The sequence below is a fragment of the Dendropsophus ebraccatus genome, chromosome 11 (assembly GCF_027789765.1).
Source record: "Dendropsophus ebraccatus isolate aDenEbr1 chromosome 11, aDenEbr1.pat, whole genome shotgun sequence".
NCBI classification, from domain to species: domain Eukaryota; kingdom Metazoa; phylum Chordata; class Amphibia; order Anura; family Hylidae; genus Dendropsophus; species Dendropsophus ebraccatus.
This window is the reverse complement of record NC_091464.1, coordinates 44,889,237-44,913,202: the sequence shown is the minus strand read 5'-3', so window position 1 is coordinate 44,913,202 and position 23,966 is coordinate 44,889,237. Positions and strand designations below refer to the sequence as shown.

At 39.9% G+C, this 23,966-nt stretch overlaps 1 protein-coding gene across 3 annotated transcripts in view; it reads left to right on the top strand.

Annotated features, from left to right (window-relative positions):
• Nucleotides 1–23,966, top strand: part of RAP1GAP2 (RAP1 GTPase activating protein 2) — a 384,075-nt gene that overhangs the window by 34,063 nt on the left and 326,046 nt on the right. For 2 of the 3 annotated variants that reach the window (XM_069944747.1, XM_069944746.1), the window contains exon 2: nucleotides 11,264–11,299. In XM_069944747.1, the coding sequence (XP_069800848.1) occupies nucleotides 11,277–11,299 (23 nt within the window). In that variant the 5' untranslated portion in view covers nucleotides 11,264–11,276. Of the gene's footprint in view, nucleotides 1–11,263; nucleotides 11,300–14,141; nucleotides 14,162–23,966 lie in introns of those variants that run through there. The other variant, XM_069944750.1, reaches the window with a different exon arrangement.

Sequence of the window (23,966 nt, the reverse complement as noted above, 5' to 3'; positions counted from 1 at the left end):
GTAGAGGCTTTCTATGAGAATCCCCATAGAAAACCTCTTCTGATCTGGACAGTTCCTATTTTGGCCAGAGATGTCAGCAGAGAGCACTATGTCAGACTGAAAATAAAACAACATTTCCTGCATGACATACAGCAGCTAATAAGTATACGAAGACTTGAGATTTTTTAATAGAAGTAAATAACAAATCTATATTACTTTCTGACACCAGTTGATTTGATAGAAAAAGATTTTCACTATATCACTGATATGCGTACTTTAAGTCTCCTTGTTGCCCACCCAATATATTGTAATCTACATGTGGAACATTCAGCCAGGTTTTGTGAGGTAATATATCCTTGCTGCAATCCCTTGAATATGAATATAAAACTAAACTAGAAAGCAGAATTTTTGATATCTTAATGGAGGTGGCACTACACAGACAGATGGGACTGTCAGCATGTCACATAAATTAGAAAGGAAGAGGAAATCCAAGCAGGCAGAGCTTTGATACAAGACTTTTAGATTTACGAGAGCAGATACATTCATCTCTCCAGCTACTAATCTTAATGACCATTATACTGACTAAAAGAAAAGTTTAGTTTGAAGTATAAAATCCACATAAGTTCTCATTTAAAAGAATTCTAACAAGGTGTAGAGTGTTGAGTAAAGTTGAGCGAGTTGTAAATGACTTGAGTGCTTGTTACTCGAGTCAAACATTTATCAATGCTGACTCAAGTAAAGAGCCCCATTGAAATCAATGGAAGACTAGAGCATTTTACCAGGCACCCGCTACTCGAGTGTGGCGAGTACCTGGTTAATATAGGTAATGGAATTAAAATTCTTTATTTTTATTTATTTATTTATTTATTGGGTATTTTGTTCCTTTAGGGGATGTTAAAGTTAAAAATCCAAAAATTACAGTGAAAAAATGTAATATTTTTATACAAAACACAAACAATGGTGAGTGATAAGACCTTGTTCACACTTGTGTTGCTTAGTGACCTCTTTCTCCGCCGGCGGTTCCTGCTGGGTTTTGGGGGGGCCCTTAGGGATTGGTCCTGTGACATTGGGGTTGCAGGGCCGTTCTATGGCCTCCCTTCCCTGTTTGTGCTCGCTTTGCAGGGTTAGCGGTCGCTGACTGACACAGTGGTGAGTTAGTGTAGGAACTCATGTGATCCAGGGGACCTGCACGTGGTACATGAGGCAATATGGTTTGATCAAATTATATCTCACTCCAGATAGTTCCCCTGCACCACTCACGCCATATATAGACCACCGGCACTCAGACTCACCGTCTCTAGATCCCGGTCGCTAGAGGTGCTCACATTATAAACAGGATAGATAGTCCTTATATAGCAATCAGCAAACGGAGTAAAGATCGGAGCACTCTTCTACTGCAACCAAGTGAAGTTTATTCAACTAGCAAGCTGGACATCAGATGCAGACAGATAACTGGCAACAGCTGTTTCACACGACGCCGCATGCTTTTTCACAGCCCTAACGTTATCACGTATACCTCCCCCTTATATACAAAACACACAGGTGTCCACAATCATAAAAACAACATTGTTATATATATTTACAAATAAAGCGAATACATATATACATCATTTCTGCTGACTGCAATATACATCTTTTCATATCCATTTACATGTCCTATTTATGTTCTTACCAGCAAGTTCCATGTATGGAGGATCGGTTGTTTAACCCGAATGGACCTAAAGCATCCATTCTTCGGATTAACTCTGATCAAATTATATACCAACATCCTGGCGAGGGGGATTAGTGTCAGCCATAGGTGTGAGGTGCAGCTGCTCTTTTCTCTCCTTGTCTGTTTATACAAAACACATTACTAATAGAGATGAGCGAACCGGGTTTGGGTTCGAGTCCAACTGAACCCGAACGTTCGGCATTTGATTAGCGGTGGCTGCTGAACTTGGATAAAGCTCTAAGGTTGTCTGGAAAACATAGATACAGCCAATGACTATATCCATGATTTCCACATAGCCTTAGGGCTTTATCCAACTTCAGCAGCCACCGCTAATTAAATGCCGAAAGTTCGGGTTCGGATCGTCTCGAACATGCTCGAGGTTCGCTCATCTCTAATTACTAATGAATCTGGGTAATACTTGCATTCGCCCGCATTCCTGCATTCCCCATCGCATTTCTGTGTTCAGCATAAAGCTATACATTTTTTTGTGTTTTGGTCTTTGTATAATTTGTTTAAACATCTCATGAAAAAAACTAAATATGTGGGGAGAAAAAAAACGGAGCTATAACTGACAGCCGAATTTGAGCATGCTCCGAGTATATTCGATAATCACTAATTCAGTATTTTGAAGGATAAAATGGTCCTGCTATGGTCACCCTGGACTGGTCAAGAACAAAGTGGCTTTTAAGGGAACCAGTCATCAGTTTCAAGATGTCCAAATCACAGACAGCATGAAACTGGGGTAGGCTCCTTTATCACAATGGTTTATAATTCATTCTAAAAACCTTCAGCATTTGAGATGAATCATAGAAACCATCCGGGATACGAGTCATTGGGGTGCTCCCTGGCATCTTCTCCTTGCCCTTCTGGCCTTGAATAATAGATCTCTCCCTGTTTAGATATAGGGAGAAATCCAAAAATCAAAGCCATCCAGGCACTGAGTAGCCGCCAGGGTCAGCCCAGATAACTGGGACATACTAATGATATATGTAGTACTCTAGGTTCCATTAGATGCATTAGATTTCTCTTTGATGCACTTGTTTTTAGTGACTACTGAGGAAAATTCAATTCAAGATACATTCTTTCTTGTCCGTAAATAAATCCTACTTTGGCATAAAACATAATACTTTTTAAATTTTATGGGAATTTTCAAATACTGTATACTAACACAGGCAGTATCTATAGCAGGGATGGGAAACCTTCAGCCCCCAAATTGCAAAACTAAAATTCCCATCATGCCTGCACAGCCAAAGCCAAATCTTTAGCTGTCCAGGCATGATGGGAATTGGTTCCCCATCCCTGCTGTATAGCTTCAAAGTCAGCCCTTTTCTGCATAGAGAACGTGCCTTCCTGTGGATTTGTATCTTATAGTTACTATACCTGTTGGAAATGATATATTCATTGATATACTAATCTATAGATTATGTTAGCGTACAGTAAACTGAACTGCGTCTTCCAGGACAATGTAGCTGCTGCCACTTATGTAACCAGAAGGGACCTTCCTCAAACTGTTACCACAAAGAGGGAAGCAAGATCTTCACAATGTAATTGTACACAGTACCATGTATCATTTTCTATAGAAAAACAGCCAAAGACCATTCATCTTTCATGAATTTCTCTGAAATATTATTTTCTTTTCTCTGGATCAATAATAAAACCTAATAAAACTATTATACATGTGTTATACATACAAGTTGTGCTATCAGTATAGTTAATAACAGCACACATTGCAAATATGTCATTTTTTTGAATAACAGCAAATATTTTCAGACTACTAGCATCTTGCTGTGAAGGTAATAGTAATATACCTTTTTATGACTAAGAATCTGAGTGCCACTTAGGGGTATTACAAAGGGGTTATATGTTACTAATAAGAATGAGAGTCTGATTTGGTGTCAACTGGTGTAAATAAGTTATACAGACTTGTAAATTATTTGTATTTAAAAATCTTAAGTCTTCCAGTACTTATAAGCTGCGGTATGTCCTGCAAGAAGTGGTGTATTATTTCCAGTCTGACATGGTGCTCTCTGCTACCACCTCTGTCCATGTCAGGAACTGTCATAAATTGATTTTATTATTATTATTTTTTTTTACTGAAGAAGTTATTACTGATCACTATCAGGAGGTTTATTGTATAGTTATAAATTCACCCTCTAATTGAGGTATGTTCTGTTTAGATCCCTGTGTTAGATTAAAATGTAAACAGATGAGCACCCCTTTAAGGCTATGTTCACAACATTTGTTTTTAGGTGTATTTTTTTGGACAACTGTATTTTTCGCCCCCAAAAAGACGGTTGTCTAATAAACAGCGGAAAAAACAAATGTGTGAACATAGCCTCAATGTTATTTTACATGTTTACCAGAAATTTTTTTCATTAGAATTATCAGAGGTTCACACATGCAGGAAAAATGATACTTCCTGTTATAGAGTTCTGTACTTCTGCTGAATAAAAGCAGCAGTCAAATTGCTGTTTCAACATTGTTTGTAGCATATAAAATAGTATTCCCGTAATATTCTAGTTTGTTCTGCATCATCACTGACCAATGTATGATTAAAAAGAAGTGTGAAAGGACAAGAAGTGAACATGTCATTAACCCCTTGACTCTGCAGCCTACTTTCTTTTTCGGGCTTTTGTTTTCTCCATGTTACTTTTTAAAAGCCATGGCTCTGTTATTTTTCCATTTAGAGAATCACATGTGGGTTTATTTTTGCAAGACCATTTGTACTTTATAATTATACTCTTAAAACTTTGTGTGTAATGTGTGTTGGGATCATTTTTATGCTGTTTACTGTGTGGTAAAACTTACAATATATGTATAGTTTTTTGTTTTTTTCTTTAGATCTACATAAAATATTTCATCTTAAAAATAAATAAATGTAATAAATTAATAAACGTGAATAAATAATGTGCTTAACCCCTTCCTGACCCATGATGTAAGTGTACATTATGGCACTGCTAGGGGTGTTCCAAGAGAGGTCATGCTGTCATGACACTATTAGCTGACTAACTATAGTTAATTAATGGTTAAACTGACAGCAGCATTTAAATGCTGCTATAATGCCATACCTGTTTGTCTAGCGACGCTTTGGCGCTGATCCCCACTCAGCAGCCCAGAGTAATCAAGTGCTAATTGCATAGATCAATGCAGTACATATATGCTGCATTGATGTCCATGAGCAAGCAGTGCATTGCTTATAGAAGTTCACTAGGAGGATTACAAATTACTGTTAAAAAAAAAGGTTTTTCATTAATTAAAACCCCCATCCCATCCCAGTAAAAGTTTAAATTACTTGCCTTTTCCCATTATAAATAAATAAACATATTCTATAACGCCACATGCGGAATGGCTAACAATATTACATTTTAGCATTTCTAATCTTGCACAGTAAGGCTATGTTCACACTGCGTACGAATCCGTACGCAGGTCTTACGCTGCCTTACATGTGCGGCTGAAACTACGGGCGTGTGAAAAAATCGACATGTGGCCGGATGCGTACGCACCACGAACATACGCCCGTAGTACAGTTATGCTTCCCTAGCTTGTTTCGAAGCGATCTGAGGCAGGTAATTTACTTGGAAATCTTCGCCCAGCCCCGTAAACCACACAGAACCTTTTGGATCGAAAAATCAAGTTCAATTTGGCTGAAATAAGTACTTCGTACGGGACCGCATGGAAATCCACGGCCGTGAGTTTCAACATTTCCGTCCTCAAACAATGGTCTTGTTCATTTTTCACTGCGCCGTATACGATCTGGCCGTAAGCTCATACGTAGTGTGCATTGTGCGGGCGTATATTGTATGCTTTCAAGCAAACGCATCAACCTCAAAACTACGTGCGTATATTCGCGGTTCGCACTACGGACGGATTCATACGCAGTGTGAACATAGCCTAGACGACATAAGCGCCAAAAAAACTCTAAAGTCCAAAATTGCTGATTTTTGGTCACATCAAATCTGGAAAAATTGGAATAAAAATTGATCAAAAAGCGGTGTATATACTCAAGCAAGATACTGATAGAAAGTACAGATTATGGCGCACAAAATGATGCCCCAAATAGCCCCATTGACCAAAAAGTAATATGATGATGGTGATAGAGAAATTTTAAACACATTGGGGGGGATTTATCAAGACCGAGTTCTTGTACACCAGTCTTAGATTAGACCACACCCCCTTTTCCTGGCTGGCCAGGCATCTGACCCTGAGCCCAGCACAACAAATCTACACCTCCTTCTAGCAGGTGTAGATTTGCATCATTATTTATGCCTGTGAGCACATCTAGTGGTTAAATTGCCCTATTGTGAACCCTTTTATCCTTTTAGATATGTTCACACAGTAAAATAGCAGCAAAATATGGCAGTAGTTTTGAGTGAAAATAAAACAATATGTGAACATTCACATATTCTAAATTCTCACATGGTAATTTTTTTTTGTGCAAAAGCAGGTGGTAAAGAATGAGCGTGTTAATTATTTTGACGGGTAGCATCAAATACGGCCCTTATTATTTACTGTGTGTGCACTGCTGGCCAATTTCCCATTGACTTCTATAGAGGAATTCCAGTCTTTCCTTTATTACCTGTTCTCTGTGTATAATCCATTCCTGTCTTTGGCTCAAAATAATCTGTCAGGTAATCTGTTGGTGTAATAGGACCCTTAGTCTCTGGGGTTGTGTGAGGGCTTGTTTTTTGCGCTGTGATTTGTAGTTTAAATCTGTACCACTTTTGCATATATGTGATTTTTTGATCACTTTTTGGCTATGATATGTTAGCAGAACCTTTTGTTAAGCACCGGATGTTTTCATCCACTAGGATGCTTTCATTGATATTTCTTCCAAACAAAAGGCTATAAATGTGTCATGTCTGTGCCTGTTCATGCCTCAGCACAGTCCTCTGCCCCTAAAGTACATCCGAGACTGTGCTTTTGGCCATGATTCAGTGCCTGAATTGTATTTTTCCTTTGCACCAGTCTGAACTGTGTCTTATTCCAGTGTGGTGAGGGACAGGTCCCACCATACTTGTCTGGGTTTCTTCTAGCCTAGTGCTGGGATGCACATAGACTGAGTAGTGATGGACAGTTGTCTTTACCACTCACCTACACTCCCTGCCAGTCTGTATTTTGTGTGGTCTGGCTGTCAGAGGGCTGGTCCAATCTCTCCCTGGATCACACTTTGACAACTCATAAGAAGTCCACTTGTGCTCTGAGACCTTGTTTGCAATAGTGTCTTGTAATTGGATTTGATTACTTGGAATTCTGAGGTTTTTATTTTCCTGCTGTTTTGTATTCTTCTGCTATCTCCAGTTTGACCTGCATCTGTCTGACCTTTCTTTATTTTTTACATTACAATTCAGGGCTTTACCTCCATCCTTCAGAAAGGTATTCTGATGTATACTGTGGCATATCCATAACACATTTGTAGAATTTAATAGCATAAACCTAGTCTACGACTGACTACACATCGTCTGTTTCACAAACGTTTGCATTTTGTCTGTGGGGCACTGTAGACTACATTTGGTCAACTAAATCAGTAACCGCACCATGGGTATACCGTGGCATATGTTGGAATACCTTTTTGAAGGTATCCTAATGTATACCAGGGACTACCTCCTAAAACGTGATGTGAATGGGGCCTTAATATAATTTATGTGAATGTAATGGACAAACAATTAATACTTTGAAAGAGTTGGTATAGGCAATACAAAGGAAAAATATCCAGCAGCACAGGTATATAAAGATCAGACTTAGTGAAGCATTAAATATGCAGTAGGTGCACGCCTCAGCTTACCGGACCAAGGTAAGTACAATACCCAATACTCTCATGTCTATGCTGCTCTTTAGTTGGCACATGTACAGACAACCATACTAAACATTTTGGACATAATCTACAGGTTGAGAAGTAATGGTATAATACGGCTATGTGTCACTATATCCAGTGAACTGGTCTTATATGTGGTTTCTATAGCAAACCACAGTGCAGGTGTCACTGAATATAACTGTTACCACCCATTCTATTTAATAGAAAAAAGCCCATACTTAGTAATTGTTGTTAATTAATGTTCTTAGAGATCTGTGCGATATACTGTAGATACTTACATGACACTAAACTCAAATACGCACAGAGCAGGCTTATTATAACCTAGCTAGATAGCTGGCTGCTGGCTCTACAAGTCAGATATTATTTCTGTTAACCATTTTTAGGTATGTTCTATCTATCTATCTATCTATCTATCTATCTATCTATCTATCTATCTATCTATCTATCTATCTATCTCCTATTATCTATTTAGTATCTATCTATCTATCTATCTATCTATCTATCATATATTTATTTATCTCTCTAGCATGTAAGCAGTCCTGCAGCACTCTGACATAGGTTAAAAATGAATCGTGTTTATTTAATCAAATAGCCTCAAAATACATGAAGTGTTTCTGCTCCACAATGGAACCTTCTCAAGCAAGGATATTATTAGGGATGAACGAATTTAAAGTAATGCGGTCGGCTTGTCAGCCGGCTGCCTTTGAACTCTGAGCCGAGAAAAGCTGGATCCAGTCCTGGGAAACTTTTCCCAATTTACTGGGATTGGATCCTGCTTTTCCTGGCAGTCCGAGCGGACCAGCACTAAGTTCAAAGGCAGCCGGCTGACAAGCCGACCACCGAGACTAGCGAAGTTTTGCTATTACTGTATATTAGCTCGTCTCCACTTCTCATGCTTCTAATGCTTCAGAAAGGCTCCACTGTGGAGCTGAGATGTTGCATGTATTTTGAGGCTATTTGATGGAATAAACAGGATTGGATCTTCACCTACATCGGAGTGCTGAACGTATGATTTGTTGCAGGTTTTCCACATTGACTTCGATGGGGAAGTAAAAATCCACAACAAATCTACAACAAAATGTTATTGGTGCAGCTTTTACTAAAGATAAGAAGCAAAACCCACAACTACAGATTATAAAATTATCTCTGTTTCTTCAAAGTCATATTTTCAAATACACACTGAGCAGTCTACAGCAAAATTGAAAAAATATTGCTGACCAGTGTAGACGTACCTATAGAGCCGCCCCATTTAAATAGGGTTATCGGGTTATCCAGGCTTAGAAAAACCAAAACATGGCCACTTTCTTCCAGAAACAGCACCACTCCTGTCCTTAGTTCGGATGTGATTTTGCAGCTCAGTTCCGTTAAAGTGAATGGCGCTGAATTGTAGTACCACACACAACCTGAGGACAGCTGTGGAGCTGTTTTTGCCAGAAAGTAACTTTTTTTTTTTTTTTTTTTAAATCCTGGATATATCCATGAAGTTAAAATGTCGAGAATCAGCAGCAGCTTATTGGCAAAACATTAGGCTATTGAAACTCACTTTATGTGACCGCTGAGAGGTGTCAGAAATTGTCTGTTGTTGGTTGGAACATTAACTGTCAAGTGTCAGACTGTGTCTGGAAGTAATATCAAGACAAGAACTCTTTGCAAGCAGCTCATGAATTGGGTTTCTATGTCTGAGCTGCCAGAAACAAGCCTGAGGTCACCATGTGCAATGAAAAACACACATCCATTGACTCTACAGCACTGGAAATGTGCTTCCTGACTTTAGAAGTCACAGATCTATTTGTGAAGCATTTGCAGACGGCATTTTGATGTTGGGATTATCTTCTAGAAGTGAGTCCAGCACTGTTTGTGCTATGATGAGGGGTGGCGGGGAATCTTTTCTTTGTATTCCTTATCACGGATACAGTACATCTACAATATGTTATTGGATGCTTTATATAAAAACTAAAACTCTTTAACCCTTTTAAATTTCAACAAAAAATAGATTTTGAAATATTTTCTTATCTTTATTTTAAATTATGGATGCAGAGTTAAGCCCCTATTCCACGGGCCGACATTGTTCCGTTATTCCGCACGCCACCAGCGAGCGGGTGAGTCTGGGAGGGCTGCAGGGAGCTGCCTGGGTGATCGCTGGATCGTCCGGGCAGCCCATAGCATATAACAGCGGTCTGCTGCTGCCGCTCCTATTTCGTGGACAACATGTTTGAAAGACAAACTACGCAACGATCAGCCGTCATGAACGATGTCGGCTGATTGTTGCCTTCTATTCCACGGGACGATTATCGACAATAACGGCCGATATCGGCCGAAAACGGATGATAATTGTTCCGTGGAATAGGGCCTTTAGCCTGTTAATTTTTACTTTGTCCAATTAAAGGGAACCTGTCATCACCACCAGTCAGTGGGGGTAGTTCCTGGCACTGAAGATTGGTGGTTAAGAAGAATCTTTAAAATGTCAAGAAAGTTGCTTTTAAGAGCAGCACTACATATTTTCGAAGCATGAGTCATAATTAGTCCATAGATATGCAATCTGAACGTTGGGAAAACTATGGGGGGGGGTATCATTGTTTCACCCAATGCGTATGCCAGGGAGAAGGCACAGATCATCCCAGCAACATCGTAGGACTCAGTATTAGTAAAAGTATCTCAGTATTAGAAAAGATCTACAAATGCTTTAATAAAATGCACCAAATTAAAAAGAAGCACATGGATTGCTCTCCAGTAGGTGTCCTCCCCATGCACAGAATTTATCAATATTTGTGCCCCAATTAGCAAAAAAACTGGCTAAAAATCAACACCAGCTCCACGTTGGTGTAGATTTTTTAGCCTGTTGCCCCACAGCCTGCTCTAGGCAGGATTTATCAAGAGTTCTGCGCCTCTTGATAAATCCAGCAGCGGGAAAATGCAAGAGGGATCTATGCAGGGAAGAGATGGGTGTGGTAGATAAACAATTACTAAGGTAGATGAGATTAAGCAGTAGTCAGACTGGGTTATATACTTCAAGCCAACGACCGCGCTAAGGTCCTAACAGGTACAGTCATGACAGCTTGCTTGTGTCCTCATTGGCCTAAATTAAAGAACCAGGGATGATTTACTAAGCCAATTTTGCAACAGGTTTGTTTCAGACACTTGTTATAAACCTCTCCAGACAGTTTGGGCAGCATTGCCAGATTTATTAATGGCATACACTACTGTTTTGATGCAAAATATTGGCATAAGAAAGAGTCTGTGTTTCGCAAGACACCTAAAGGTTATCATATAGGGTACACTGCAGTTACAGATTGCCTGTTTATGCCTGTCTGGTCTAGTTTTATCCTGTCTAACTTTAGCACAGTGTTAATAAATCTCCCCCAGTGTATTCACATTAGCATTTCAGTGTTTAAATAAAGTGCCAATATTAACTAATATATTCATTGCAGCATGAGCAATTCCCATATATTATGTCTATAGCCCTAATCATCTCCTTCTAGCTAGGCGGTGGAGTGATTGCCATTCATAATATTCCAATACCATAAAATGTTGAATTTTTTACACGATAGAATTACATTTTCCTTTCCTACTATAAGTGCACTAGGCAATAGACATTATGCTTCTGCTGATGAAGTTGTTCCGCTCTAAAGGATGATCAATCAGCTCCACATTTTAGCGGTGACAACTCCATCTAATCCCTGAGTCAATCCGTTCTTGTAAAGCTTTGTGTACAGTACGTGGAAGCTGAATAATTAATTGGCTTATCGATTTTATTCTTGCAGGATTGATAAAGCGATGCTGGCCAGCCTGAAAGTCAAGTAAGTCATCTTTGGATTGAAGCCATTTGTTTAATTTGATAGATTGCAGTTCATTCCTTTACAGGATAAATTCCTTTACAAATACGTTTTCAATGTATATATATATATAAACGTTTTCTATGCTTTTAAGATGAAAATAATTATGAAATCCCTTTGTCATATGTGTATTATAAAATCTATTATTATAGCCTGATATCCTATCCTTATCATCAACAGAAAAAAAGGCTTTTGGTGTCTGCTGAAAAGCAGCATCCTCTTTACTGCAGCAGCAAACACCACTATGTACAGTATATGATATGCCCATGTGGCTGTATGTGGTACTGCTGCTTAAACTATACTCATTTAAGTTAAGAGGTCTGATCTAGATGCTATTTCAGGGAAAGTATCTTAAGCTGGGCTCACCTTACAATGTATACACATATCGAAATGGGCCCAATTGACTTTAAAGAGAACCTGATTTAGTAAATGCTTATATTCCCCATGGATTTACAACTCTGGGGCATATTTCCTTATAGCTCCTTTACACTAGAAATGTGTAACTCAATAACCAATTAGGAGCTGCCAGTTGGGGTTTGTCTAGTACTTTAAACTCTAACTGGATAGTGTCAGACAGTGTAGGGACACCCCCACCCCCAATTGGTAACACCCAGTTGGTTATTGAGTTAGATTTCTAGTAGGAAGAGGAAAGGCACATCACAAATCCATAGATGTGAGTGATGCTACATTTTTACTTTAATGGGCATTGCATGTATTTAGTAAAATAGACAGGTCAGGGGTGGTGACATATCCTCTTTAATGGGCCAAATATAGTCAGCTTGTGAATACGTTTAGATCTTTAAATGTTTAAGTACTTATTCATATTTACATCTAGAAAATGCCCCAAATGTCATCACTTGTTGATTATATTTAGTCAGTTTAACATACCCTTTTGATAGTTTGCCACCATATACATGCCATGGGCGACACAATCATACTGTGAACCACAGTCCTTAAACAATAGTGCCCCTTTTTTGTGTTTCACAGTTATAAGACCACTGCTTATCTTTAGGAGGATAAAGAGGCCATCGATGTTACATCCTGGAAAATTAAATAGTACGTTAGCTCCATTGATATGGCTAATTAAATAATAATAATATTTATTTGTATAGCGCCAGCAGATTACGCAGGGCTTTTTAAAAAAAATACATAATACAGAGGTTACATTCACACATTAAAGAATAAAATAATTAAAATTAACGCAGATACAGAGACCTGCTGTATAGACTAGGAGGACTGGGGGTGACACAAGAGGCTTTATTTTCCGATGGTCCAGCCATTGTACATAGAGGTATATAGTGCCTATAGGTGTTGGGTGAGCCAGTCACACACCATTGTCTGAGTAGAGGTACATGACACCGAAGAAGGTATAGAGTAGAAGGTGAAGGGATAGCTGAGGAGGAGCCAAGTTTATGGGAGGAAAATTCAATAGTAGAAGTAGCAATTCAATTTTAAAAGAATTTTAAAAAGTTCTTAAAACCATTATTCCTCCTGGAAAAGCATGTTTATATTTTCAACATTTTCCAATGACTTATTTCATAGGATGTGCATATATACACAGGGTGATTTCTTATCCCATCTGACTCTCATTCTGTTGGACTGCATATGGTGATCTTTTCCAATTTTTTTCCTATTCTCCATTTTTTGTGGTTATATTTTGTTTTGCCGGGTCTTTTTGTTATTGTACATACAGTCCAGAGTCAGACTGGTAGACTAGCCCTGGCTAGAACACCAGCAGGACTTATGGTGACATTTTAGTGTTTTTAATGTAGAGCAGTATTTGGGGTGTTGTCTCCCTCATTTTACTACTCCTGTACATTCATTTATTTATGTGGTATTTTTGTATCTATGTCAGTGTTATAATAAAGATTTTCGTGATGTGCTACCATTTTTTGTGCATATGCTATTTTTCTTTTGAGAGGATGGTTTATATACACAATGGCACTGTCAACATCAAGTTGAGAGGTGACCCAGAAGACACTTGGGGTTGCAGGGCAAAATGGATAAAACCTTTTTCTATCTTATGCAGCTAATATGACCATGATATTACTATACTAGGTCATACTGGTATAACTTAACACAGGTATGTTTAATTGGTGTTTACACCCGCCATCGAGCACTGTCAGCAGTTAGGTTTGGTCACAACTACTTATAGACTTTCTTTGTTAAACTATATGCGTGACTGCCAATTAGACATTACAGTATATATTTGTAGTCTGAGATCACTTTACAATATCTGGACTTCTTCTTCTAGCTTTAGCAGGTGTCTCCAGTTTGATATAACATATAGAACTCTCCAGAAGTCTATGATGACACCAGTAGACCAGTATAAATCAGTTATAAATCAGCAGAGCAAGAATAAGGATGCTTGATGGGTAGAGCACAGTGCCGAGTCTTTCATTACAGAACCTCATCTCTTTATTCATAGAGAACATCTCTTCAGTGTAAACTATATCTCTGATTTTGTATAGTAAGCTCCTTCCACCTCCTGAAGGTGTGTTCCAACAAGCAATCATCTGTACGTATGCTTTACAAGGAGTCCTAGCAGCCTGCCATAATTGCTATTCATTCTCGAAATCGGAAGCACAGTGTCATATAATGTACATCTGATTTGTGATGCATGGGGAATAAAGGCAATGTCCTTGTATAGAAAGGCTTATCCATTACTTTTATAAATTAGATCTTTGTGTAGGGTGCCAGCTGCTGATTGTAAGGGCTCCACCGTGTGACTTGAAGAGAGCTCTCACCTCTGAAAGGAATGGCCAGGAATAGTGCTATTTTGAAAAGAAAACACATTCCCTTTCTATGAAGAGAATCTAGCAACAGGTGAACAGAAATGCTTCCAGCTGATATGGCCTCAAAAATGTTATTGGTGTTTTATTTATTATTGCCAAGTATTTCATCTTTTATTGTTTGTCTGGTTCTTGTATTGCATTGAATATGCTCACGCACCACTTTTCAATATAAGATATAAGGCATACCGTGAATTACAAGAATATATACTGAATGCTTTTTAAAACTTGCCTAAAATATTCTTACAAACCAAACAATACTGACATTCCCAGGGTATTTCCGGATTATACTTTGATGGCCAATTTTTCTGTATGGCCCCTTCAGTGTTTATCTAGGCACAGCAGAGAATCTGTATATATGTACGCGGTGCTTGTACTGCAGCTCAGATCTCAGATCACAGTCAGTTTGTGATTATTGTTGCCAGTCTCTTTAAATGGCATGGGATATGTAACAGCTATTATTGCTTGTAGTTTTCTAATTTATGAGCTACATGGAAAGTGCCATATAAACAAATTATTAGTAATAATTAGAGATGAGTAAATTGACTTGGCACAAAATATACTTGGTCCAAAAATGGGTATTGTAAAATCCACACTTTAAGTGATTCATTACATTCCCGGTTCCTGTACACTGAGTTGCTTAGAAACAAGCAGCAATTGTCAGAAATGTGCAGTAGCCTGGTGTGAATTGGGCCTGGTTTTTGCTTTTGTGTGACACACCCGATTGTTTCTCAGCTTCCGGGAATGCAGGAGTTATACTAAGCTCTGCTAGACTTGATTGCTGCAGCTGAGCAAGTCTTTTTGATTGACATTTTCCTCTGCCTGTCTGGAACCTTGAGGATCAGAGTGCCGGTCCAATGGGGATCCGGACCAGCCTTTGAACCCTTATAAAAGAAAGCTGAGCCAGTCTTTCAGCGCTGGCTTTTAAGGTTCCCACACTGATCCCAGCTCCCTGTCTACTCCTGCGATCCCCGTTCCTAATTCCTCTGCTTGCTTGACCTGTTACCTGACCTCCAGCCTGACATTTGACTATCCGATTGTTTACTGATTCTGTACTGCGTTGCCCGTTTGGTTTGGACCTTGGCTTGTTGACTCTGCCTTTGTGTTTGTTTGTCTGTCTCGTTCTGTGTTATACCTGTACCAGAGCAGGGACTGCCTTCGTGGTTGTCTGCGGCTGCCTAGGGCCATTTGAGGAAAGTAGGTAGGGACCTTGGGTGGGTTCAGCCTTAGAGCTCACTGTCATGCCTTATTCCTACCTTCCCTGTCCTGACAGAAATGCTATATGCTACTCAGTTTCCACTAACTACATTCACTTAGTTACTCCCTAGTAATAACAAAATAACATGTTCTCTCTTGTCTAAGACCCCCAAATGTCGAGCAGATCTTATTTTAGATTACATAAAGCGACATTTGTGCATTTCATAAACATTTGTAATAATACTATGAAAGAGCAGCTATTATTAATGAGAATAAGGTATGAGAGTTAAAAAATTTGGTTAAAATGGGTGTTAATACATTAGAATTCATTAGAATTTCCAACATACATTAACAGTTTAAAAAGCACATTCATTAGAGATGAGTGCAACTCAAGCATGCTCCAGGATCGTTCAGCATTTGAATACTGATGGCTGAAGAAGTTGGATGCAGCCTTAGGAAATCTGTAAAAACATGGATATAGTCTATGACTGCATCCATGTTTTCCCAGACTCCTTAGGGTTGCATCCAACTTCTTCAGCCATCAGTATTCATATGCTGAGTCAGCGTGCTCGAGTTGCACTCATTTCTAATATCCATTTAGGATGTAATATCACCCTTATATTAGTGAATATGGTTAATGAAGTCAAAGCAGCAAAGTTTGGCCACTGGCTGCTCATAAGATATTGTTTTGGCAGTCTGTTTTAGCAAAAAAAGTGACTCTCACCATCTGCAGCTGAGAAGCTATTTCCAAACTGACAACCAATCTGCCTACATTTCCTGTTGTCACTTCTTTACAAATTGCAGTTCAACAATATCTCTGTAACTATAGCCATAACTACCAGGGTAGCAGCTGCTACAGCCTTAGATTGTGGAATAATTAGATGGTAGAAGCAAAAGGCCATGTTCCTACTACGTAAGTTCCGTAGTAATCACCACAGTTGAACTTACGTAGTGCTGCCTTCTATTAAATCCTGGCTGGAGTGTATACAGTTATGGCCAAAAGTTTTGAGAATGATACAAATATTAATTTTTAAGAAGTATACTGCTTGTTTTTAAAATGGCAATTTGCATATACTCCAGAATGTTATAAAGAGTGGTAAGCTTAACAGCAATTACTTGCAAAGTCAATATTTGCCTAGAAAATGAACTTTATCCCCCAAAACACATTTTAACATCATTGCAGACCTGCCTCTAAAGGACCTGCTAACATTGTTTCAGTGATTGCTCCATTAACACAGGTGTGGGTGTTGATTAGGACGGGGCTGGAGATCAATCTGTCATGATTAAGTAAGAATGACATCACTGGAAACTTTAAAAGGAGGCTGGTGCTTGGCATCATTGTTTCTCTTCTGTTAACCAGGGTTATCTCTAAAGAAACACGTGCAGTCATCATTGCACTGCACAAAAATGGCCTAACAGGGAAGAGTATCGCAGCTAAAAAGATTGCACCTCAGTCAACAATCTATTACATTGTCAAGAACTTCAAGGAGAGAGGTTCCATTGTTGAAAGACCAGCAAGCGCCAGGACCGTCTCTTAAAAGTGTTTCAGCTGCGGGATCGGGCTACCAGCAGTGCAGAGCTTGCTCAGGAATGGCAACAGGCAGGTGTGAGTGCGTCTGCACGCACTGTGAGGCGGAGACTCTTGGAGCAAGGCCTGGTCTCAAGGAGGGCAGCAAAGAAGCCACTTCTCTCCAGAAAAAACATCAGGGACAGACTGAAATTCTGCAAAAAGTACAGGGAGTGGACTGCTGAGGACTGGGGTAAAGTCATTTTCTCTGATGAATCCCCTTTCCAATTGCTTGGGACATTTGGAAAACAGCTTATTTGAAGAAGACGAGGTGAGCACTACCACCAGTCTTGTCTCATGCCAACTGTAAAGCATCCTGAAACCATTCATGTGTGGGGTTGCTTCTGAGCCAAGGGAATCGTCTCTCTCACAGTCTTGCCTAAAAACACAGCCATGAATAAAGAATGATACCAGAAAGTCCTCCAAGAGCAACTTCTCCCAACTGTCCAAGAGCAGTTTGGCAATTAACAATGCCTTTTCCAGCATGATGGAGCACCTTGCCATAAAGCAAAGCTGATAACTAAATGGCTCAGGGAACAAAACATAGAGATTTTGGGTCCATGGCCTGGAAACTCCGCAGATCTTAATCCCATTGAGAACTTGTGGTCAATCATCAAGAGACAGGTGGACAAACAAAAAACATCAAATTCTGACAAAATGCAAGCATTGATTGTGCAAGAATGGATTTGGTCCAGAAGTTGATTGAGAGCATGCCAGGGAGAATTGCAGAGGTCCAGAAGCAGAAGGGTCAACACTGCAAATATTGACTTGCTGCATTAACTCATTCTAACTGTCAATATAAGCTTTTGTTACTCATAATATGATTGCAATTATATTTCTGTATGTGATAAAAACATCTGACAAACACACATAAAAACCAGAGGGCAGCAGATATTTGTGTGACTGTACACATAGTATACACTCCGGCCGGCATCCCTAGCGGCACAGCAGGAAACCGACATGTCAGTTTTCTGCGTCTGCTATTCACTGAATAGCGGCCGCAGAAAACCCTGTCTGTTAACACAATGGAGCGTGCGGCTCCGGCCGCATGCTCCATTGTGTGCAGCGGGAAATTCGAATGTGGGCGCGCACGGATGCGCCCACATCTGAATTCAGCGACTGTAAAGATCATCCGACTGGTACTGCAGTACAGACCGGGATGATCTTCTCAGACACCGGCCGTTCCGGGACCCGGCCGGGTCACGCAATGGCCAGTGTCTTACAAAATTGGAACATGGCCTAAAGAAAACAGCAATGAGAGAGACAGCAATGAGAGAGACAGCAAGACAATAATGTGCGGACCCAAGTAATCATACTCTTTGATCCTGACTTCACAGGTGTAGAAGAGGGTCCTAGTCTGAGTGGTTTTATGGGTCTCTAGCAAAAAGTCATAAGTTCTTTGCATACTGCATTTTGTAGTGTATATTTGAGGATTCTGCAAGGAGAATGTTCCCATTAAAGCCGTTGACATATAGGTTTCATGGATACCACAGTGGTATATGTTATTTCTCAGGAAGTCTCTGCATGCTATAGCATTATTACATACAGTAAAAAAAAAAGTAAATTCCTACTGATAGTGGCTGAAGCGAGAAGAAAGAGAAAACTCCTTGGTCATTGAAGAGTAACATGAAAACAGGTTGACTGTAATGCATTACTCAGTAATTATACAGTAATTATAAACACCCTAATTCTATATACTACTTTTACTTTCCATTAGGGTAGGGTGATGGTCCCAATGCCACAGCTATGCATGTGCTTGACATCCCAACCACATACAGTGGTCAATGGCTCAAAGATGTTGCCAATAAATCTGCAGTAACACTGGCACAACTATGCATCCATTGGCCACCACATGTGATAGCTACAACATAGGACTATATAGGATTCACACCAAAAGGTTAAAACTGGACACAAATTAGTAAATCAGAAAATAAGGCTGTTTTCAATTCACATTTCGTGCATAATATTATTAATATGTTTAAGAAATCCTCCAACTTCCAAAAAAACAAGGAATGCCAGCGATCATTATCTGGCTTTTTAATTAACTGTATTCTGCTAGTATATGTGAAATGCAATAGCAAAATAAGCAGGCAATGTTTAGACTAATACTCCTACAACGCCTATGGCGCAGCTACAATTTTTAACTGTAAAACATTCAAGAACACTCCATGGATCAATCTAGTGTATAAAGTGTTTTTAATCGTCTGTCACATACATTATTATAGAAAATAATTAAAATAGAAGTATGTAATAATATGCCATTCAGAACTGCAAGTATGGGGTTAATTTCTATAGCCATTATATCTACAGTATGTATAATTGGTTGTTTAAATAATTTTAAACTTAAATGGGCATGGTCATTATAACGTGTACTATCGAAATCAACAGGGGTCAACAGTAAATGTGATATAAAGTATGTTTGCAATTTACATTTCATTATTTTTTTTTGTGTGTTGGTTTTTGTGTTGGTTGAAAAAAAATGACTAATCGAAGGAAGTCCCGGTCATCTGAGCGATCACAGAGAAGGCAGTCATGTGATTGATGGACACATTGAGCCGTGACTCTTTGTACCGGCTGGGACTTCTTGCTTTTAGTCTCTTTATTTCAACAAGCACAAGACGAAAAAGCTTCAATAGACTGGACCTGGATATAAGTAAGTATAGCTTTGTTTTATAGCATGATAATTTTATGCGTGTAATCCGCAAACTTGTTTTATTTCACATCTGCTGTTGATTTAGATTTTGAAAGGTATAATGACAATGACACTTTAATAAGTTGATCTATAAATATTTCATTCATTTCATTCAATTATGTAAATAAATTAAAATATTATATATATTACATATTTAATGCTCTCCTATGTGTTTCAGTGGCACCGGACCTTATCAATCACTAGTGAGAGGGTGGGAGGAGCAGAAACCATAGGCTGTTCCCATGAATAAATGGGGCTCCACTGGGGGGTCGGGCAGGCTTCACCCCAGCAGCCGGGGTGACAGGTTGCCTTTAACCACTTGAATAGCTTTACTTACTGCTTAAAGTGACAGAACTGTTGAATACAGTAGGGGTATTGCAACCAAGGGGACCTGTCCGGGAAGTACAGAACTCTGTCGGGGGAGTGTGGAGACTTTACTGAAAAGACAATACCCGTACTTACATCTTTTCAATGTTGCCTCTTGCCGGAAGAGATTATACTAGATGCAGGAGCATGGGCCCCGGGCTTCAACCAGGCTGAACTAATCCCTTAAGGTTACACAATGCAATCCAACAAATTTTAGCTTTTCCAACCACTGGGGAAAATCCTTTGAGACTTTAGGATTTCTTAAGATAAACTTGATCAGTCCCTCCACACATGGACAGGTGAATTCCCCTGTGCTGGTAGTGGCCCAGCATTAGAAAAACGTGGCCACTTTCAGAGACATCACCACTCTCCAGTTTGGGTGGGGTTTTCCATCTTAGTTCTATTAAAGTGAATAGAGGTTAATTGAAAACCACACCAGAACTGGAGACAAGAGTTGAATTGTCTCTGGAAGAAAGTGGCCATATTTTTTGAATGTGGGATAACCCCTTTATGCTTATCAGGACATAACTTGTGAGACACACCTAGGAACAAAGAATAAGGTAACCTCCTTCACCACTAGTCTACTACCATCCATTCAGGCAGATATCACTCCAGGTTATAAAGACCGATCAAAGGCTAATTGTTGTCTCTAACATTTAAAAATCATTGCACATTGTTACGGGTAATATGATGTGCGGCTGGCAACTGATGCGAGGGTAAGAATAAAAAGAATAAAGACATATACTTACCTGACGATATTCCCCCAGGGTCCTCCTATCTTGTTTCTGTGATTCCCTTTTCCCCACAGCCACCTTTGACATTTCTGGTCCCATCTCTGAAGTGACAGGCCACTCAGCCAATCACTGGCAGCGATGCTGTTCCATTTCAACCAGTGATTGGCTAAGCAGACTGTCACTTCAGAAATGGAACCAAAAGTGTGATCTACAGCTGCGGTGACCGGGGAATCCCACAGACAAGTCTGAATTACATAGAGGGAACACGGACAGGTAAGTACGTCTTTATTTTTTACACCTTTAGGCTATGTTCACACAACGTAAGTACCGTAGTGCTCACGGCCGTTGTTGATCACGGCCGTAATTACTACAGTACTTGCATAGTGCTGCGGCTGAGGGAATTCCGGCCGGAGTGTATACACATAGTATATAGTTTGGCCGGGACCCTAGTGGCGCCTCAAGAAACTGACATGTCAGAAAACTCTGTCAGGTAACACAATGGAGTGTGCGGCTCCGGCCACTCGCACCTTTTTGTTCAGCGGAGAATTCGGATACGGGGGCGCACGGATGCACCTGCATCCAAATTCAACGGCAGTAAAGATCATCAGCGGCATAAGTGGTATAGTAGGTAAAAAAAAAAGCATGGTGGAGGCCACCTCATTTGTTTTTCAATGGTATCTTGGCAGGAAGTTTATTAGTCTGAAATAAAACAAATGAACTTCCTGTGCCTGCTGACACAAACTCTGCCTACTGTTCTCTCCACTGTGGGTCGCCCCAGTTCTACATTGTTTTTAATGATCCTGACTTATTCATTATGGATTCTGGAGCTAATGTAATACTTCTGAAGAAGGAAACAACACTATAGTCAGTGGTTCACAACTCGTACAACACCTTTTAATGAATGGATGTGCATTCATACATAGAACAGCACAAGTGTATTTTTATCTTGCGAGAAGGAAAGAAATGTTATATATTTAGTGTAGGTATATTTAGCAGGTGACATGGAGTATGGTAACCCCCCCCCCCCCCCCCTCCCATTCACCCATGCCCATTGGACTACAGTACCACTAAACTATGATATTTCAACTATGATTTCTCGGATATATTTCAGCTGTACCTATTCATGCTGCCCGTTGTACAGGCAGCATGACACTATTGGCAGGTTCAATAGTGATAAATGGAATCTCAATTGATATATATGTCAGGTCTGCCGCTCTTTGTATTCTCATGTAGCATACATTTGATAATCACTTATAGCCTGATACAGACACTCCAAGCCAGGTGCTCAGCAGTCCCCAGAACCCGGGCTCCTGACAACCGATACTATTATTAATAAAGTCATGCAGGTGGTGCGAATCTTCAATGCACTTTTTTTTTTCTTTTCCTCATAAATCAGTTTTCATTAGTTCCCATGACAACCTGTGAAAATCCCTGTTGAGGCAATGGGAGAAAATAAGTCGACATTACAGCATGGGATCGCATGCAGCGAGCAGCTGAACTGATAAGCCCTGAGCCTGACTTTCCCATTCTGCTTCACTTAATTGGTGGAGTTGCTCGGACTTAACCTGCAGAGGATTTGCAACTGTAGTCTCTGATCTGGGATAACTTAAAGTCTATGCGACGAAGCTTTCCGCTAAGACAATGTACAGGAGGTTATGGTAAGTTATTACCTGCTATGATTCTTAATTCATGTTAGGTTATATAGTTCAGTCTGAAATATCATTATATTCTATAGGGTAAGCCTACTTCTGTGCAGATACTGACTGTAGTTTAACTCATTGCGGATGCGGATGCTATCTGCATTTTGGAACTCTGGGCCCTAGTCCTGAGCGGGGCAATTATCAATCATCTGGGTACATCTGGAAGAGCTGCAGGTACATCTAGAAGAACTGGTATCAGCTGGACCTGGTAGTGGTGATACGGGGCAGGATAGGTAAGTTTACTTTGTTTATTATTCCCCCCCCCCCCCCCCCCCCAGCATTGTTGACAATTTTTTTTTTTTTTAATTCGCATTGTGAACAATAATTTACAAACAGCTGTTTGTATTATCACACCCTTTACAAGGTGTGAAACCATCTTAGTGAAGACACCATACACACCCTTCCTTTTGCTGGCACCATACGCATTTAAAATCTACAGATGAGACAAAATCCAATATAGGTTTAACAGTTTGATTTTAATCATTGTGTTTATTTTTCACTCCTCCTTTGTCTCCAATTGGAATAATTAAATTAATTTTTCTTGTTCCTACAAAGTTTTTTTGCTCAGTATTTTAGCCGTTATTTGCCTTTTAAATGACGGCCATCCACTCAATTTTAACAGTGTGTGAACATAGCCTTTCTATGTTTTCAATCCGTGTAGTATTTATTCACAGCTGTGAACATACATATTCTGTTAGATGCCCCTTCTCAGATTATAAGGGATATGTAGTTCAGCTATTAGAGGGTTTTTACAGTATACAAGTACTGAATAGCTGATAGGAACCTGGTGTTGGCAATCCACACCACCAGGGGAGGACCAAAGGGTTTATCTGGTGTTAGCAATTTAAATATTCTTTGCTTACTTGTCCATGTTCACCTGGTTTCCTGCTGGTGGTGTTTCCAATCACTGACTGAGATGGGACGGCACCTCAAACTTTGATTGGCTGAGTGAGTTGTCACTTACAAGACGTGTCCGTCTTGGTCATGAGTCTCCAAACTGCGGCCCTCCAGCTGTTGTGAAACCACAATTCCCATCATGCCTGGACAGCTAAAGCTTTGGATTTGGCTGTCCAGGCATGACGGGAAATGTAGTTTTGCAACAGCTGGAGGGCCGCAGTTTGGAGACCCATGGTCTTGGTAGTGAAGTGTCTGCAGTCAGCGGTGGATAATGGAGACACCGACATCAGGACACAGGGGGAGCTTGGGCAGGTAAGCATAGGATGTTCGTCATTTTCTGTATGACTGCAGCTGTATAGGAAATGTTTTCTAATGCCAGACAACCCCTTTAAATGTACCCTTGGCCCTGGGCTGTACACCCAACCTGGTCTCCCCCCTAGTGGACAGGCGAGGGAAATTAGGGTGAAAAGCTAGCTTGTGATGCGCATGTGCAAGATTCTTACAGTGAAAGCGGACATAATCCGGCCTAAGGGCTTTACTGAAATGCATCGAGGTGGGAAGGAAGCACGGAGATGCATTGTAGGCCTATGCCCCACCTCTTTGACCCTGCTACCAGTAAAATAAATGTCTCTTTTAGTTAAAATAACGGCCTCTTGTGTAGTCCCCCATATAAGAGATGAACCCCT